Source organism: Terrapene carolina, unplaced genomic scaffold, assembly GCF_002925995.2.
Source record: "Terrapene carolina triunguis isolate 2854851 unplaced genomic scaffold, T_m_triunguis-2.0 Scaffold194, whole genome shotgun sequence".
Taxonomy (NCBI): Eukaryota; Metazoa; Chordata; order Testudines; family Emydidae; genus Terrapene; species Terrapene triunguis.
The window spans coordinates 4,086,466-4,105,062 of record NW_020664545.1 but is presented as its reverse complement, the minus strand read 5'-3'; the positions used below and the strand labels follow the sequence as shown (position 1 = coordinate 4,105,062).

Genomic DNA, 18,597 nt, shown 5'->3' with positions numbered 1-18,597 from the left:
TCGTGATGGCTCAAGGTTTGGGGGTGCCAGATACTGTCCTGCTCTCTCGTTTTGCACATGCCCGTCTGGCACTGATGAGGTATATTTTTGTTGACTGGTGGAATGAGCCTTTTTCTGGGCAGTAGCCCCACGTTTCCCGAAGCAGGTTTTTGGAGCGAGTTAAACGTAACTTGAGTGCAACAAAACTAATGCAAGCTGAATAAAATAGTAAGTGGGCATGTGTGGATCATTCTGAGCTAGGGACTAAAGTGGACCGTACTGGGGACTAAAAGTAGGGCAATATTTCTGCACTAACGTAACTTATGTAGCAATGATAATTATACCTTTATATTGTTTTTATTATTCTTGCTAAAACAAAGTTATTTATTTAGCACTAGCAATGTGTCTGTCTGTGTTTGAGAGGTAGGAAATGGGATGTAATCTGTATCCAAAGTACAAAATTGTCTGGAGGAACATGGAACACAAAATACAAGGGAGGGAAAAAGTTATTTGTAAATATCTCCTGTTTCGGATTGCAATCGTAAGTGTTTGTCCTGATGCAAACAAGGTGACAAGTATGGACTCTTAAGTTTTACATTTCAGTACAGTAATTACACTTTAATTTTCACTTAACTTTTCATATGTAGGACCAAAAAACAAGACTTCATGTAATTAAGTCTTCAGCCTTGTAAGTACATGAAGCTTTTTTGGCTCTTAATATGTAATTCATTGACTTTTTCAGGTCTCTAACAAACATGTAAAATATTCAGAATCTGAAAAATTCACATTCTCTAAATAAGCCTCAAAAAGGGTTGCCACGTTTGGCATAAGTTACAGGATGTGACAATTCACCTACATAAACCTGGGACGCACTTACTTTTCAATGCTATAAATTAGACTCTTTGGGTATTTTGTAGAAACATTGGTTATCAGAATTTGGTAAAAAGTGAATGTTATATCCTTTCCAACTAGCTCAGTGGGCAAACTAGACAAGTACATTAGTCCCCTCGAGCAGGCACTAGACTGCAATGATGATTGAAATATTAGTTTATTCTCATTTGTAGGTTCACTTTATTCACTAGATTTCGCAATACAACAGGACCACTCAAGCAACCTGAAACACATTGGTGGTGTGTTGCACTAGCCTAGAATGATTTGCACTTCGTGCATTAGTATTAATAGCTATCCTTGATAATGCTGGGCTGCGTATGTACAAAACAATATGGGAGAAATTAACAGAAATTTATAATATTAAATAAGCAATAATTATGTAGTATTAAATTGTTTTGAGATATTGCATAACTCTTATTTCATAAGGTAAATTGAGTTGTAAAAAGACTGTTACACTTAGAGGTCCCATGTAATATCAGTTTTGTTTCAGAATACGCTGGGCCTTAGTTACCTTGCTCATCCTACATGAAGCACAATCATGACAGATCAAGAATATATCCTATGCAAATGGAAGAACCGTTTATGGCCAGCAAAGGTGAGAGCATTATGGTACCATTTAAATAGGTATAGGAATGAGGAGAAACTTTGTGGAGGTTCCCTCCCATCCTCTTCAAGATATCAGGAAAAGATAGGGAGTGTGGGAGAGGTATGCGTCATATGATATGTGATCAAAAGCCAAGAAACTTATTCTCCTTGAAACTTCCTATTTGGAGACAACACCAGAAATGAATTACGTAGGCCAAAAAAATTGGAATTATTGACAGGGACAAATCTTATTTAGAAATTATGATTTCCAAGTAAACATGATGTTGATGATTTGTGTTTTGCTAGCATCTAGGAACCCCAATCCTGGACTTATGTATATGGACCCATTATATTAAATGATGCACAAACAGAGCCTCCTGCCCCACACAACTTACAATCTAAGTACACCGCTACCTTGATATAACGCCACCCGATATAACACGAATTTGGATATAACGCGGTAAAGCAGTGCTCCGGGGGGGCAGGGCTGCGTACTCCGGTGGATCAAAGCAAGTTCAATATAACGTGGTTTCACCTATAACGCGGTAAGATTTTTTTGGCTCCCGAGGACAGCGTTATATCGAGGTAGAGGTGTATAAAATGAGAGAAGAGATGGATACAGACAGATGGGGGCATACAAGGAAGCAACGAGACAGTATCTGTCCGCATGATAGGCAGTGATCTTAGCACTCCAGCAGCCTACCTGTTGTCAGTTTTTTTCTGTTCCTCACAACAAAGGAGAGTTTTGAAAGAAAATGAGTTAGTTTTGCAAATATTTCCAGGGAGCTTCTCCCAAGCATGAGGGGAAGCATCAGCAGAAGCATGAAGGTGCTTGTTTGAAAACTTAGCAAATGGGTGATAGAAACTGACCTCGTGGGCCAAGCAGAGGCAGGAGTCTACTTTAATACTGAATGAGAGATGGCAGGTAGAGTGGGGATAGGTCAGGACGGACTTTAAAATGACAAAAAGTAGTTTGTTTGATATGATGGCAAAGAGGGAGCTAGGGAAGTGTTTCTAATTAAGGATGATCCCATACTGTCGGCAGATTTGTCTTGAATGTTCGCTGGATGACAAGGAGTTGAAGCCAAATGTAAGCTGTAATAGATAAGACAGAGGGTTTCCCCGCTTATGTGGGAGATGCAGCCTCATTCCCTGTCATACTTTTAAAAAATCCTTGTATTGAGGGAAGATAACTTTTATATTAACCTAATGTAAAGTCAATAAGGTCTGCTTGATGTAAAGTATCACTTTACTTACCACTTTCCTGCTTAAACAAGTGAAACACTTGGTTTTGTCACAGTGCATTTTGTTAAATGTATTCATAAGCATGTTCCCAGTTTAATTCTCCAACTGTTCTCCTTAGTTTCTTATCGTTCCTGGGAGGTAGTTTAACACAAGATAAGGATGTACTTATCTGTGCCATATTCTTCATTCCTGTTATTTCCTTTATAATTTGTCTGTCTTCTTTTCCTCAACTCCTTTTCACTTCCTTTGCATAATTTTTTCCGGTACACTTTAGCTTCCTTTATACTAAATTTTCACTTACTGTTCCCTGTTTCTTCTGCAAGGCAACCAGAAAGAGCATCAGTCATCCAAAACATTGTACACCTCTACCTCAATATAACACTGTCCTCGGGAGCCAAAAAATCTTACCGCATTATATTGAACTTGCTTTGATTCACCGGAGTGCGCAGCCCCGCCCCCCCGGAGCACTGTTTTACCGCGTTATATCCGAATTCGTGTTATATCGGGTCGCGTTATATCGAGGTAGCGGTGTACTTGCTATTTTGAAACACAAGCCACCTGGACTAGATGGGAGTTCTTAATGGAAAAGGTCCCTCATGCACAGTTATGTTTTCATTGTAAGATGCTTGTTTTGTTAGTAAACTAGAAGTTTTGTAATTTGAATTTATTTAGGAGATTTTAATTTATCCTAAAAGAATCGTAATTTGCATTTACAAATAATAATGCTTTATATTTCCTAGTGCAAATGGGTAGTTTATTTTAGGAAAACTAGAGATCTTTATTGGTTCCCTGTATTTTAGTAGATTTGGATATAAGTATCAGAAGGGTGCTCATAAGATATATCATTCTTAACCTATATTCAACAAAAGAGATCTTAATTTGTTCCAAGCATAGTTAATCTACTTTGCTGTGTGTTTTGCTCCTGTTATATCAAGTTTTGCAGGAACTGTGTATGTGCCAAAATAAAGACACTAAGTTGCCACCAGGGTGAACGTGATATAAATACCCACATAAATGCAAAATTTGTTTTGCACGTTGTCTATTTAAAGTTTCATTGGGCATAGGCAAGGGTAGGGGGAAAGGAATAACAGCACTATTACATTAGCAACAGTATTCTGTTAAATGGTTTCTTATATTCGCAAGATGCTCCAGAGCTATTCACTTCAGATTTCATTCAACAGCATGATGCAAAACAAAATGAGATTTGGGACAATCTGGAAGAGAAGTTGGCACCATGAATATCGAGCACACTTTTGTGTTGATCTGCTGCAGAAAAGATCAGACTAAAATAATGTAACAAAATATTCTAAATCAGAGAAAGCAAGTACACTTATTGATGTTCTTAAACTTAATTAGTTTGATTGCTCAATCCAAGTCTCTCGCCTTCCATGGGTTAGTTGTGGGAGGGCAATTTTCTCTGTAGCATAGCTGAAATTTCTTTCCAGGCTGACACACACACATACTATTTTTGTTTGAAAGTGGTTCAGATTCTCTGGGCAGGTTGGAAAGTAAATTGGTTCTGTTTATTTTCAGGTCAGCAAGTGTGAGAAATAACAAGAATAGAAAAAAGCCTTCAGATTAGAAACATGAAACTCTGTGGCCTTTTGGCTCTGTTAAAGGTTATATCCTGCTAGGGGACAGACTTGATTGAATAGAATCTCTTCTATCCCTACCTTCTGTAAAATTAGTTTTCTTAAAATAGCCTCTTACAACAATCATGGAATGTTTGTTTCCATGGAGTGATATGGCATCTTCTCAGACCCGCTGTATAAAAGTCACAGGTAAATATATAAACACTAGCAAATGCTCCTTTAAAAAAAACAGTTACAGTTTGAGGAAATGTTGTATGTTTTGACTAAAAGCTAACACTGATTTTTTTTGTGTGTGTGTGGGGGGTACTTTCCAAGGTTTCAGGGACATTAGTGTGCATAGGTGGTGCTGTTCTGTTAATAGTTTGATATGCAAATAATATGTTAAATTATCTGAGGAGGGGGAATACTTAATTTTAAGATGGTTTCCATTGCATATCCCAGATCCAATATAGCTAGGACTAGGCTTTTCCTTACAACGTAGCTTTCTGAGTTTCTCCTCAGGCCTTCACTTGGGCTGCATGCTGTATGACATCTTTACTCTTATGAGCATTGTGTGCATGGCTGTAAAAATTATACTTTTTCTTCATTTAGGTTTTATACAAAAACAGAACTTCCAGAAGACCAATTGTTTCTAAAGCAAAAGCAGTCTCTTTCAAAGTTGAAATACTCGGTCTGGAAGAACAGTTAAGTACCCTTTTCATTAATCGTCTTATATTTAAGAATGCAAATGTGTGGCAAACATGCTGAAATCATTCATTCTTGAAGCTGTCTCTAAAACCAGATTAATTGATTTCTGAAGTGTCTTGTTGGCTAACCAGAATTTTGTGTGACAGTTTTTAAATGCATAAAATCTTATGACTGAACAATTGTACTAATATGCCATTCTTAAACTGTTCTAGGCTTTGATTTGAAACCTGTTTCATGGTCATTAAAAGTAGCAAAGCCTCCTGGTATTTCAGAAGGCAAAAGATAACATTTCTTTTTTGATTACTATACTTCCGTATACATGTAATTATTGAAATATTTTAGATAGTGGACTTGATATCTTCCACCTTACCAGTCAACCTCTTGATTTTATTATTGTCCTTACTGTCCATACTAACCAGCAAGTTGCAATGTTTTTCTCTCAATATGGCAGTTGATTTGTGCTATTCAAAATACTGAGGAAAAGGTATTGATTTCCTATTGTCTAAAGAAAACGAGACTTCTAAAACAATGTAATGTCATTACTAATTTAAGACTTGAACAATTTTACTGTTCTTTCAGGACTAATGTGAACTGTACGGACACGGAGCCTTTGGAGGAGGAGCGCATAAAAATCATTGCCTCTGAATTAGGTGGGATACTTTACTTTACATGGGTGGTAGAAAAGGAAGAAATAGGTGGGGGAGTATCTAAATACCTGACTCATTCGTTTCCCTGGGAGGCTTCCAAAAATAGTCTCCATGTGGATACATGAAACATCACAAACAGCTGCCTCTGATGTTCCCCAAATATGCCATCTCTGTAATGTGATACCAATATGTACTGAGGAGTGACTTCTGTGCAAGCCATGTAACAGTTATTTTTTTTTAAAAGCATATTTAGTAGTAAGACTGTCACCTAACTCCCCTGTTAAGTTATTTGTAGTTTGGAAATGGTGTGTGAAGCAACACAGATATGTAAACTTTATTCTTAAAGGCATGAGGACAAATGGGAGTCAGCAGGTCCTGAGTTCTGATTATGGCTCTGCCACTGATTTGCTATATTGCCTTGGGCAAAGCTGCTTCATTTTTCTGTCTCCAGGTTCAATGACTGGAAAAGATGTCTTAGACTTGAAGAAGCTCAGGCCAGGTGTACACTAAAAACTGTTGCCAGCATAGCTATGTCGGTCAGGGGTCTGATGAGGTATGACTGATGTCGCTCTGCTGTCAAAAGCCCCTACCGTAGATGCAGTTTTTGCTGGTATACCTTATTTTGTTTAGGAGGCCTGGTATAAGTTATACTGGCAAAAGTGCAGTTTTCCCAATATAAATTGCATCCATGCTAGAGTGCTTTGCTGCTGTAGTATATCAGTATCACATTCATCTGACGAAGTGGGTATTCACCCACGAAAGCTTATGCTCCAATACGTCTGTTAGTCTATAAGGTGCCACAGGACTCTCTGTCGCTTTTTACAGATCCAGACTAACATGCTACCCCTCTGATACTTAGTAGCACTATACTGGCAAATCCTTCCAAGTGTAGGCCTGGCCTCAGTCTATTTAGTTTATCCAAGAGAAGGTTAAGAGGTGATTTGTTCAGTCTACCAATACTTATATGGGGAAGAGACTTCTGATAGTAAAGGGCACTTTAGTATAGCAGGAGAAGGCATAATGGGATCCAGTGGTTGGAAGCTGAAACTAGACAAATTCAGATAAGAAACAAGGTGCATATTTTTAACAGTGAGGGTAATTCACCGTTGGAACACCTTACCTAGGGATGTTGTGGAGTCTTCATAATCTGAAGTCTTTAAATCAGGACTGGGTATCTTTAGGAAAGAGATGCTATATCAGGGGTGGCCAACCTGTGGCTCCGGTGCCACGTTCGGCTCTTCAGAAGTTAATATGCAGCTCCTTGTATAGGCACCGACTCCGGGTCTGGAGCTACAGGCACCAACTTTTCAATGTGCCAGGGGGGTGCTCACTGCTCAACCCCTGGCTCTGCCACAGGCCCTGCCCCCACTCCACCCCTCCTCTGAGTCTGCTGTGCCCTCGCTTCCCCCCACCCATCTCCAGCCCGCCATGAAACAGCTGATTGGGAAGTGGGAGGGAGGGAGGGAGAGGCGCTGATTGGCGGGGCTGCCAGGGGGCAGGAGGCGCTGGGAGCCAGGGAAGGGAAGCAGATGGGGGGCTGCTGACATATTACTGTGGCTCTTTGGCAATGTACATTGGTAAATTCTCGCTCCTTCTCAGGCTCAGGTTGGCCACCCCTGTGCTATATAGCTTAACAAAAGTTATGGCCTTGATGCACAGTTTACTGGGTGAGGTTCTTTGGCCTGTGTTACGCAGGAGATCAGACTAGAAGAGTGTTGTAATAGTCTCTTCTGACCTTAATGCCTGTGAATCATTTTCCTTATGGGTTTCCAGCTTGCTTCAATTAGTTGGTATCTCAAATCTGCATGTGGAAAATGGTCTGTTGACCATTTTGGTAGCAGTTTAGTTATATGCTCTTTTATTCACTTTTGCTCTTCCTTCCCCTGTGCTAGGCCTTCCGTGCTGCACTGAGGGAGGCTTAACGGAGAATCTTGGCCAGGATGTGTTTTAACCTGTACAAGTCTCTTTAAAATTTATAATCAGAGAGAAGCATGAGCCTTTTTGTTAGCATTTCCTTTCTGCCTTTAAAAAACGAATGGTGCTTTTTGCCATGCATTCTGTGATGCACTGTGCAAGAGGTACTATAAAAACAGTACCTTATATTTTTAATACACAAAGGAAAAGTAGTCATAACTTCTTGCATGCCTCTTTCAACAGACCAGAGGAATAAACCTAGTCACCCTGTGGAAGAACTGAAGTATCGGAAAGCTCTTAAAATCGCTCTAGATATTTTGAGTGCCTCTCCGAAACAAGTAAGACCTTCAGATGAGGGACGAACTACTCGATCAGCCCAGAAAGAAAATAAAACAAGAACTTCATTATCTCCTCCTGTGACTAGGTGTCCAATATCTTCCCCAAAAATAAAATTGGAAGGGGGTGAGACCTTGAAGGAAAAAAAGAAACAAAAGACAGCCAGTCCACAAACTGATACAGAAAAAAACAAACGAAAATGTCGGCTCAGTTCCAAGGAGACAGCTAAAACCCGTGGAAACAGAACAAATTCTTTAGTATCTAAATCTGGGGACTTTTCTAGCACATGGAAGTCAGAAAGCCAGCATTGCAAGACAGCTAAATCAAAACTAAAAACATTAACTCAACAGAAAAAAGTAAAATCCAAATTGTTGCCAAAGTCCAAAACAGGAAAAAGCTCATCGCTTTTGCTAAAAGAGAATGAGAAAAGTAAGAAAGGAAGAAAGAGACCAAGAGATGCAAGCGAATCCTCATCTCCGAGCACTAAATCCCCAGATGATACAGCACGTGTTTTTGTTAGAGAGAGTACCCCAGTATCTGCCTCCTGCAATTCTACTATGTTAATATCTGCTGGAAAAAGGCCAAATGTTAGGGGTTTGCCCAAAAAGAGATTACTGGATTTTTCTATTACAAGTACCTCACCTGAATTAGAGAGTAACAGCAGTGAAGAGAGAGACACTCCAGCAAGGAAATATAAAATGTTAGATGGGAGCAAAAAGCCAGTGAATTCAAAGTGTGTTAGCTGGAAACAAAAGACTACTGCAGTGTCACCTCTGCACAGAAAAGGGGGATGCATAAGTGGCCCTGAACCTTTATCTGGGGCTTCTCAACACAAAAATTATTCTGATAGCCCTCTTTCTGAGTTTAAAAAAGAGGAGAATAAGGATACTTCATACAGTCCTGTGAATAAAACTAAAAACTGTCAGCTACCTGATTTTGACGAAGACGAAGAAGGTAAAGTATTTCAGTGGGGGAACTAGGACTTTTATGCCATTTGATGTTCAAATATTGCTTATCTATTATTGTGGGAAGTTGCAATATCTTGAGGAAGGTGTTCTCTGAATACTCATTTTATACTAAAGTCCATCATGGCCAGTCCCTCTATCTGACATGTTTTGTTTTGTTTTGTTGCCCTGAAATTTAAATGTGGAAACAGTTCAGTCATATTGGCTAGAAGGAAGATATTTCCCTGTTGGGGAAATTTCAGAATTGCTTAGTGAGATGGACAATTCAACACTTTCTCCATTCCAACAATGCTTTGGATTGAAAGTTAGGATACAGAATCATTTACCAGTACTAGATGTGATTTTACTAAATTTTATTTTTGTTTTTTATTAAACTCTTTATTTAGGAAGTTTTTGCAACTCCTATCCATGTAAATATCCGACACAATACAATAATCATTACAACAATGAGCTTTTGTTTAGAGAAACGTTGTACAGTGGTATAATCATTGGCTCTCTCTATTAACAAGATGTTAGTGTGTGACAATGAGCATCTTTACAGTACCCATGACATGTCATTTCTGCTTTACTAAATGTTTTAACTTTTTGTGCAGTGCCAGATTATTATCTGACTATTTTGCAGTTCAATGTTACTAAGAAATATAGTGGGAACTTGCAAACCTTCCATTAATTGGTAGGATTTTTACTGCTCTTCAGCGTTCTGATAGTAACTGATAAGTTTCTTAGCACACTTTTTAGAGGTTCTGGTTCCTTCGCTGAACAATTCACATGAAAATCGCACAAGCTTGTATTTTAATGCCTTGTCGATTCCTACTGTAATTCTCCAGTGTTAATTCTTGACTTCAGTCTCCTTCATCGTTTGACCTCGGCTCGATGTTTTGATGTTTTACTATTTGAATATCTACAGTTTCTACATCCATTGACAAGTGTATTGTTATAAGGAGGCAGATAATCTTTGGCAATACTTGTAGTTTGAGCAGTCAATTTCACACCTTGTCTCTCTTACCACTCTTTTAGATCTTATTTTGATTTCCTTTTTTCCAAAATTCACTGTTCTAAAGAGCGTTAATTGTTCTTGCTAATTTGTTCTATTTCTAATTACGAAGTCAGTTAAATTAGTAACAAGTGTTTAGATGCTTCCTTTCCACTACATTTTTTTTTCATAGACTTGAGTCTTAATCAAAGCCAAGCCATAGCTTGCTGCTTTCTTTATTTGTGCAAAGAAGCAGGCTAGTACCATATCTACAAATATATTCTTATTTCTCTTCAGTGTGTGGGTCAACACTGAACTGCTTATTTATGGATTAATCTGTATAGATCCTGTTGTGTGGCTTAGTGGAATCATATGATGCAGACAAGTAGCCACCTCACGGCATCCCCTGATGGCCTCATGGCAGCCCAACATGCAGTCCCTCACCTCAGTTTCCCTTCTTGGATCCCTAGATAAACTCCGCACAAGGTTTTTCCAGTCTGGTTGCCACTGCCTTCTGTAGGGTTTAATTTATTAACTTAAAGTTCAAAACTAAATGCAAAAGTCGCCTCTCCAGCCTTTATCTGGTTACAGCCAAAACTCCCCTGGTCTGGTCAGAGTCCCCTCTGCCTTTGCAGGCTACTCCCAGTTCTTCCTAGCTGGAGCAATTCCCTTGGGCTCAGGGTCTTCCCTGCAGGAGCTCCTCTGCAGTCTTCTGAGCTTCCCCCTGACTGCAGCCACCTTCTGCCCTTCATATGGAATTGCCTTATTCCCCTCAGGTAGGACTCGTGTAATCAGGGTTGGTTTGGCCCCAGGCTCTCCAGCCCAAGGGCAAGCCACCCTTTAAAATATGGCTAAATACCTGTCAACTAATGCGTGTGCATCATTTCATATTTGAATAATTATTTCTCCAGTACTCAAGACTGCTACTTGCTTGTCTGTCTAAAATGTATTGTATTATTTCCTTCAATTCAGGCAGCCCATGCAACCTTTTGACTTTCTTCCTTTCTCTGAGTCATAAGGATTCTACCCTAGCAGAAGTCTCTCCCCTTCCCCTTTTTTTTTTTCTTTTAAAAGATCCTTGTTGTTTCCAGACACTTATCTACAGAAGTCTGCTCCTCTCCCCTTCCTAATTTCTTAAGCACTTAACTCAATATTCACTGGCAAGATTCTGATTTTACACCAGGGTAAGTTTGAAGTAACTCCATTAAAATCAAATGGAGTTGTCAGTGTGCCTAGGTTAGAATGCGCAATGGCAAATTGTCATAGCTTAATAGATGTAATGAACTCAGTAATTCAAAATACTATTGGGATATTTTTCAAATTAAGATACCTCGCATGACCAGAAAAAAATATGATAAAACAATTCTTCTCACTTCACTGACAGGATTGGAATCCTCTGATCTGTCTTTGAAGTTTAGCTCTCCAGGAGATATCTCTCTCGATACAACTTTGGTAGATGAGGCGGAAGAAGAGGAAGATGAAGAACTTCCTAGTATTCTTTTACGTCAAGGTAAGAAGAGACTGTAACTATTTCTTTGAGCCTTAGAGTCATTGAAGACTTAAATATGATTTAGACTTTGTTTACTAATAGCTTGGTAACAAACAAATGTTTTTATTCATTAGACTTGTTCTTGTTAGAAACTGTGAATGTTGTTTTGTTCATTTGAGTGTGGCAACATGTTCATGCACAGCTCTAGAAGCTGCATGCAAACTCCTCTTAAAGGAATATCTTCAGGCCATGCTGTCTTACCTCTCTGCTCCCAGAAATATGGGCTTCTTTCAGGCCTCTGACAGTCAATTCCTTTTACCAGTACTAGAGTAGTCTTTGGAAAGAGCTGCTATGATGTGATAACACTTGTCTTTCTTCCCTCTCACTCCAGGTGTGGGCGAATGTCAGGGGATGTGTATGCTATCCATAGGGCTGGCCCACAACATTTTGGCACCTATGCTACCCCCATACCCCCTTGCTTGGGCCAAAAATTTGAAAGGTCTCAATTCTGCCTTCTTCCTGTTCTTCTCTCCTGGTACTGCTCTGCTACCTACCCCAATAAAAGAGAACTAACAACTTAAAATGCCTTGTTCAAAAATTTTAAGTAACACTTAACTTTCAAACACCTGAACAGCAAATGTAACTTTTCTTGTCTGCATAGTAAACACTGGCATTTTTATCTATTTGAATAATCAAATTGGTGCTTTCCATGCCTTCCTGGTTGCAAAGATTTGAACTGCTTCCTGAAGGTCCACAGTCTGGGCCAGCTCATGCTCTATTGAGATGGTTGCAAGGCCAACCAGCCTCTCCTGTGTCATTGTGGAGCATAGATGTGTTTTTGTTAACTTCAGCTTGGAGAAGCTGCGTTCTCCACTGGCAGCTGTTACAGGAAGTGTTAGAAGTATGCGCAGAGCAACAAAAGCATTTGGAAAGAGGGTGGTCATCTTATTTGTGCACATATATTCCAGAACAGCCTTTGGAGTTGATCCTGCTGAAATGTATCTTGAAAGGGTTTTCAGGTCATCACCTAAATCACTTGCATCAATATCGCGCATGTCATCATGTGTCAACACTGTCTCTAGTGCCCTGCATTGCTGGTGTAGGTCTTCTTCAGGTATAGTGAGGAGCTTTGGAATATCATACAACATCCCAAACATACTGCCTCCACTCAACTTTCCCATTGTGTGGCACTCGGTGGTTTCAGTGTCAGAGAGAATGTTCCCAGATGTTGCTTCAGAATTTGCCATCAATGAGTTGATGCAGAGAAAAATACATAGATGCTTTGAATTACATTTAAAAAATTCAGCAGCTTCACTAGAAGCTGACGCTGCATCACTGACCCACCAAGTTCAATGAATGAGAACTGCATGAGACAAAAAAAGCTCGAGGGTTTAACTCTCGGATCCATGTCTGCACTCCTCTGTTCTTTCCTCTCATGTTGGCACCATTATCGTAACCCTGACCTCTCATGTCCGCTATCGCAATTCCCATATCTTCCAGCTTTTTAAGAAGCACATTTGTCATACCAGCTCTTGTTGTACATCAATGTCAATACATTTTAGAAAATGCTCTCTGACAGTCACCATTGCAGGGACATTTTCACTAGGTTCTGTTGTTGTTACAAAACGCACCATTAAAGTCATTTGTTCCATATGGCTGATGTCAGGTGTGCAGTCCAGAATAACAGAGTAATATTTTGCTGACTTCAGATCTGCCACAATCTTCTGTTTGACTTTTGTTGCCAGTAACTGTATGATCTCATTTTGAATTGTTTTTCCAAGGTAGTGATGTGTGTATGTTCTTGGGTGGTGACTCTTCTTAGATGCTCCTGGAGTACAGCATCAAACTCCGCCATCAGCTCCACAATTTTAAGGAAGTTTCCATTGTTTAGCACATACATCCGATCTGAAGTGCCACGCAGTGCTAGGTTTTGTGTAGCAAGCATTCTCACAATGGCAATGAGCCTTTTCAGAACATTTTGCCAGTAAAGAGAGACTGATGCAATCTTCTCTTGATGTTGATCATCTATGGTGGCCTTTAACCTTAGTCTCATCTCAAGCTCTTTCCACCTATGGAATGCTCTCTGGTGATTTGCTGCCTTCTCATGGCATGCCAGATTTCTAGACAGATTTTTCAGGTCCTTTGTTCCTGTAGAACCCAATGTGGTTGGAACATTAGACTGGAAGAGTTTGCAACAAAAACAGTATACAGCATTCTGGGTTTTTGAGTACATAAGCCATGGCCTCTCCACTTTGTCACCATTGGGGATTTCACGCCAGTAATGTGTTGGGTGGAAACTTCTATTTTCATTGTCTTTGGGGAACATGAAGTTTTTCACTTGCTGTGGCCCATGCAGTACAAGTCCCTCAGGCTACTGCTCAAGTGGGTCCACAGTCCTGGATCATCTAGACTTAAGGAACTAAACTCAGCAGCAGCTGTTTCTTGCGTCTCCACCACACTCTTCTCTGATCTACACTTTTCTTCAGGAATGTGCCTGGTTACATCCATTTGAGATGGAGATATGGATGCTGCAGTAGCTGCCAGGTCACATGCACTCTGACTAACTGGACGATCAGGCATCTCCTCACCACTCACATCCTCACTGGGGCTGGCAGGCTCGTCGTGAACATTTGTGTCTATTATCTCAGGAGAGTTCCTTCCTGCTTAGATAGAAAAGCTTCCTTTGCTTGCTTTCTTTCTGAATGCTGCCCCGGAGGGGCATTTTCTTCTTTCACTCATGACTGTTGTTCTGTGACAGCTATAGTGGCTCTCAACACTCAATTGAAGGGGGCAAATAAGCAGGCTGGTAGCAGGACCTGAATGAGGGAAGATATCAGTGTCTTAAGGGTCTAACTGGCTCCTACTACTTCAGTTGACTGCCTGTTCTCCTCAAGTGGGTTCAGGGAAGCAGCAGGAAACAGGAAGCTCCCTGAGAAGCTGGTGTTAATCAGTCCAGGCTCCTGGGGGTGCTAGAGAGGTACATCAGAGGCTCCTCCTCCTCTCTCTCCCTGCAGCTCCTGCTGCTTTTTGTTATTTCCTCTCGCCTTTTCTCCTGCCTGCCTGTTATGTCTCTTGTGCCCTCCTTCCTCCAGCACAGCACTCTACCATCTCGGTGCATCTAGAGCAGAGAGAATACATATGCACCAGCAGCAGACACAATTTTCTACACTCTGGGTTCTAGTGCGCCCCACCCCCACCCTGTCTGACACCTGAGGCAGCCACCTCAGTTCGCCTCATGGTAAGGCCAGCCCTGGCTATTCAGTCCCAACATGGAACTAGAAGTATCCACTTTGCACCCTGTCACACCACTCTTGCTTCCCTCTAGGCATAGTTCACAAAAACTTCTATCCTTGTCTCTTTGGCTCCTTCATTCACCTTCACCAAATCTTTTTCTCTGTCTGATCCATGTTGGAGGACACTCCAAAAAGTTGTTATGCCATTATGTAAATCAATGGTGCACTCTCCTCTTGAATACTATGTGTGGTACTTGTTACCCTATCTTACTGATGATGAGAATGATTAGGCCATGTAAAAAACTCTTGTACAAATAGAGATGGAAAAGATTGGGCTGGTTTACCTTAAAAAAGGGATAATGACAAAAGGACATGGTGATAACATACAGAATAATGACTAGTGTAGAGACTAGCTTAGGAGCATCTGTTCTCCTTGTCTCATAACACAGGAACAAGGGAACAGCTAATGAAACTGAAATATAACAAATTCATATCCAATAAAAGGACTTTTTCCCCACAGAACACATAATTAGACTGTGGAACTTGTTGCCACAGAATGTTGATGAGGCCAAAAAAATTACCAAGATCCCAAGAGGGATTGCACTTATCTGGATAACAATACTATCCAGGATTGTTATAGTTAATGCTGATAGTGTCTTAAGGCCTGCCACTAATCTCTAGCTATTAGGGATTGGGTTGAGATTGTCATAGAGGGCAGATTATTTCACATTTGCCAGCTGCAGGGTTGCTTGCATGTTCCTCTGAAGCGTCTGGCACTGGCCACTGTTGGAGAGGACACTGGACTAGATGGACCATGAGTTTGATCCAGTGTTCCTAGGAGACTAATGGAGATACTGAGATTGTAAGATCTCTGGGGCAGGGACAGTCATCTTATGTATTGGGACCCTGTTTCTTAGCGTAACTTGAGGTTGTAGTTCAGGGACCTTGTCTTATTTGTTTGAACATCAATGATGCTATGTAAATATTACACTTGTCTAATTATGTAGTCCAACTAACTTTTATTTTTGTGCTGTAGAACCATGTTCAATTGAACCAGGGATGTTGGTCTGGTGCAAATTGCGAAGATATCCATATTGGCCAGCAGTGGTAAGTACAGCACCTTACTACTTTTTTGAAAATGGGATCCAAGGGTCTGATTCTGAAATCCTGTATGGCTGTATTGAATATCTTCAGCCCTCACTGACTTCAGGATAAGCTGAGAACACTCAGCACTCTTCCCTGTGTTGTTACTTACATTGGTTCAAAATCTTTGAACAACATTTAAAAACAACGGCTACCTGAAAGCAGGATAGATGTTTGCTTTCCCATGGCAAGGTGTGCAGTGCCGATCTGAGCTTGCTAGATGAACTGTGAAGGATTTTTATGCACAGAGCCCACCCAAAAGGCATTTTAAAGGTTTTTACTTTTTCTTTTGATTTTTACTTTTTAAAATATCAGGAAGTTCAATGTGTAGACTTCTCTAGTTTAGCTGGAAGAATATCTTTTGGGGGGGGGGTGTGTGGAGAAAGGTATGTCTCAAATGTCTTATTAGTGCTTACTTCCACTGAAAAACGAGGTTTTTTTGGACAAAAAATGTCTCTATTATAGATTCAAAGTGCTATTTAGGCATTTGAATTAAATATTTTTTAATGAAAAACAACCCACTCCCCAAAGCTTTATCCCCCTGATTAAAAATCAGTGCCTTGCTAAATTGCTCATCTGTCTTGATTCTTGTGATGTTTCCCTCATTCTCTAATCACTGTAATATTTTGGGGGTAAAGAGAACCTGTATTTTGGATGTAAAAAACGAGCAGGGGCAAAAAATGTGTTTTTGTGAAATCTCTTGACATAATCTTTAAACCCTATAAAGTAGAAAAAAGGGCACAAGCCCAATATTTTTCCTTTTCAGACATCACTGGGAACTCATCAGTCACCTTTAAGAGACAGATGTTAAGGATGACATGCTTGTTGAAGTGTGTAGCTGCAAGTCTAGGGTGACCAGATGTCAAGTGTGAAAAATCGGGACGGGGTTTGGGAGTAATAGGTGCCTATATAAGAAATCCCAACTTTCCCTATAAAATTGGGACATCTGGTCACCCTATACAAGTCTGGTGTCTAAAGATAGAGCACTTGCTACAGATTCCAGTGTAGAAGGTGATAATCACTCAGAGAGCTTTCTAATACATAATAAATTCTCCATTAAAACCCATTCTATTAGGTAGTAAAATCTCATGAGTTCCTCCTTATTCATTGCATTGTATTATGTTGCTACCTGTCAGAACAGCCAGCAAAGTGGTCCCTCTTGTGGCTGTTAACACACATTACTCTGTTCTGAATAGGAAAGAATGATTAATGTACATCATAATACAGTGTTAACAGGTAGCATCCAAAGATGAATTAACTCTAAATTATCAGTTATTCTTGTCTTTAATTTGTAAATTTGTTTTGATCATGCTACTTTGCTTTTTTCCAGTGTGCGGCAATAAGGGAATAAATTCAAATGAAGTAAAACAAATTGCATAATCAAACAACTAACAAAGCCATGTGTGCACATGCTATTCTTAATGTACCAATTTTATTTGCTTTATTTGTTTGCCTGTTAGACATAGTCAAGTTTAATCTATTTTCTGTAATGATACATGGAGAAATATATAAAAATGCAAGTGGAAATAATGTGATTGCTTTATAAGCAATCAAGTTTCTAGAATGTTAACTTGTCTTTATATTTTCAACAGATAAAAAGGGTGACACGGAAATATAAAAAAGCAAATGTGCTGCTAATAGAAGCGGGTATGAATAACAAGAAGGCAAAGGGGTATATTTTGTTGATTCTGATCAGTTTCCTAACTTCACTTACCATTTGTTAGAATTGTGCTAAGTGCCTTAACAACCAGGGTAATAGAGGCATTCTGAACATAATTCCTTTTGCTAGTACGAAGCCCAGCGCAGCCAATCATTCTGGTTTTGAGTTGGCATAAAGTAGCTCTTAGCTGTTAATGGCATGTCCACCATGGAATCCTGTTACAACTGCCAACAACCTCGAGAGGTCTTCCTCATCCCACCCCTTAAAATGTGCGTGGCTTTTATAAAACTTTTGTTCAGTGTGTTGCAGATCATACAGAAGGATTCTTAACTTTACAAAACCGCATATGTTGAGTAAAGGTGGATGTGCCTGTCCTTGTGGATTGGCTTAAGTCTGCAAAGCAACTTTAAACTTGCACTTCAGTCTTCATGTGGCCATCTTTATCTCTGTAGCTGAGGACCACTGGACATAGCTTCCCTCAAAGCTCGTCAATGTCACTCCTAAATCAGTTGTTCTGTTGTCTTGTGCCTAACCCAATTTAGCATCAAACAATTCCTTGAATATGAACTGGTAGCTCATAAGAATTAAAACTGATACAAATTCTATTCTTAAACTAGTTATGGAACCTAACCTGCAGAAAGATGTAGAATTTGGGGGGCTGTGGGGTGAGAATCTAAACTTGTCTGTATGCACTAACTATGTTCCTCTTTTTTTTTTTTTTTCCCCATGAAGTTTCTCTATAGGTCTCAAAAATCTAAAGCACTTTGACTGTAAAGAAAAGCAGAAGCTAATAGTAAGTACAGTAATAAGAAGCAGGCGTCACATTTTTCTTCAGTATATGACATTACTTTAAAACTGAATCCCTACTTATTGGCCTTAATTGGTTCTTTATTCCATAATAAAATTTTATGCAAATAGATCTTACCTTTTTTCAAATCTATTGTTCGTATAACTTTTTTCAGCTGGAATGCAATCTTGAACAAAGTAATTAAATGTAGATATTCAAGGCATGATACGTCTTTCAAAATGGAGGGCAGGAGGGTGCATTTGAGGGTGGGTACCTCGGATTGTCTCTGGAACTGGTTTTCGTTTGACTTACTGCTTCCAAGCTCAAAGCTCTCTAAGTGCCTGTATCTGCAAGGTAATCCATAGCTAATGGCTGTCAGCATCTGGCTTCCTTTAACTGTCTTCTTAGGACAAAACCACATTCAGCACGCATTGCAGAAAGCGTTCTTTAGTTTCCTAGCATCGACCAGGC

General features: G+C 39.8%; 1 protein-coding gene across 1 annotated transcript in view; it reads left to right on the top strand.

The window, feature by feature from the left end:
* Nucleotides 1–18,597, top strand: part of PWWP3A (PWWP domain containing 3A, DNA repair factor) — a 30,032-nt gene continuing 11,435 nt past the window's right edge. The window contains exons 1-9 of the mRNA XM_026654920.2: nt 1–207; nt 1,350–1,465; nt 4,884–4,975; nt 5,559–5,629; nt 7,784–8,830; nt 11,199–11,324; nt 15,573–15,643; nt 17,272–17,351; nt 18,072–18,132. Coding sequence (XP_026510705.2) covers nt 1,409–1,465; nt 4,884–4,975; nt 5,559–5,629; nt 7,784–8,830; nt 11,199–11,324; nt 15,573–15,643; nt 17,272–17,351; nt 18,072–18,132 — 1,605 coding nt within the window. The 5' untranslated portion in view covers nt 1–207; nt 1,350–1,408. The remainder of the gene's footprint in view (nt 208–1,349; nt 1,466–4,883; nt 4,976–5,558; nt 5,630–7,783; nt 8,831–11,198; nt 11,325–15,572; nt 15,644–17,271; nt 17,352–18,071; nt 18,133–18,597) is intronic.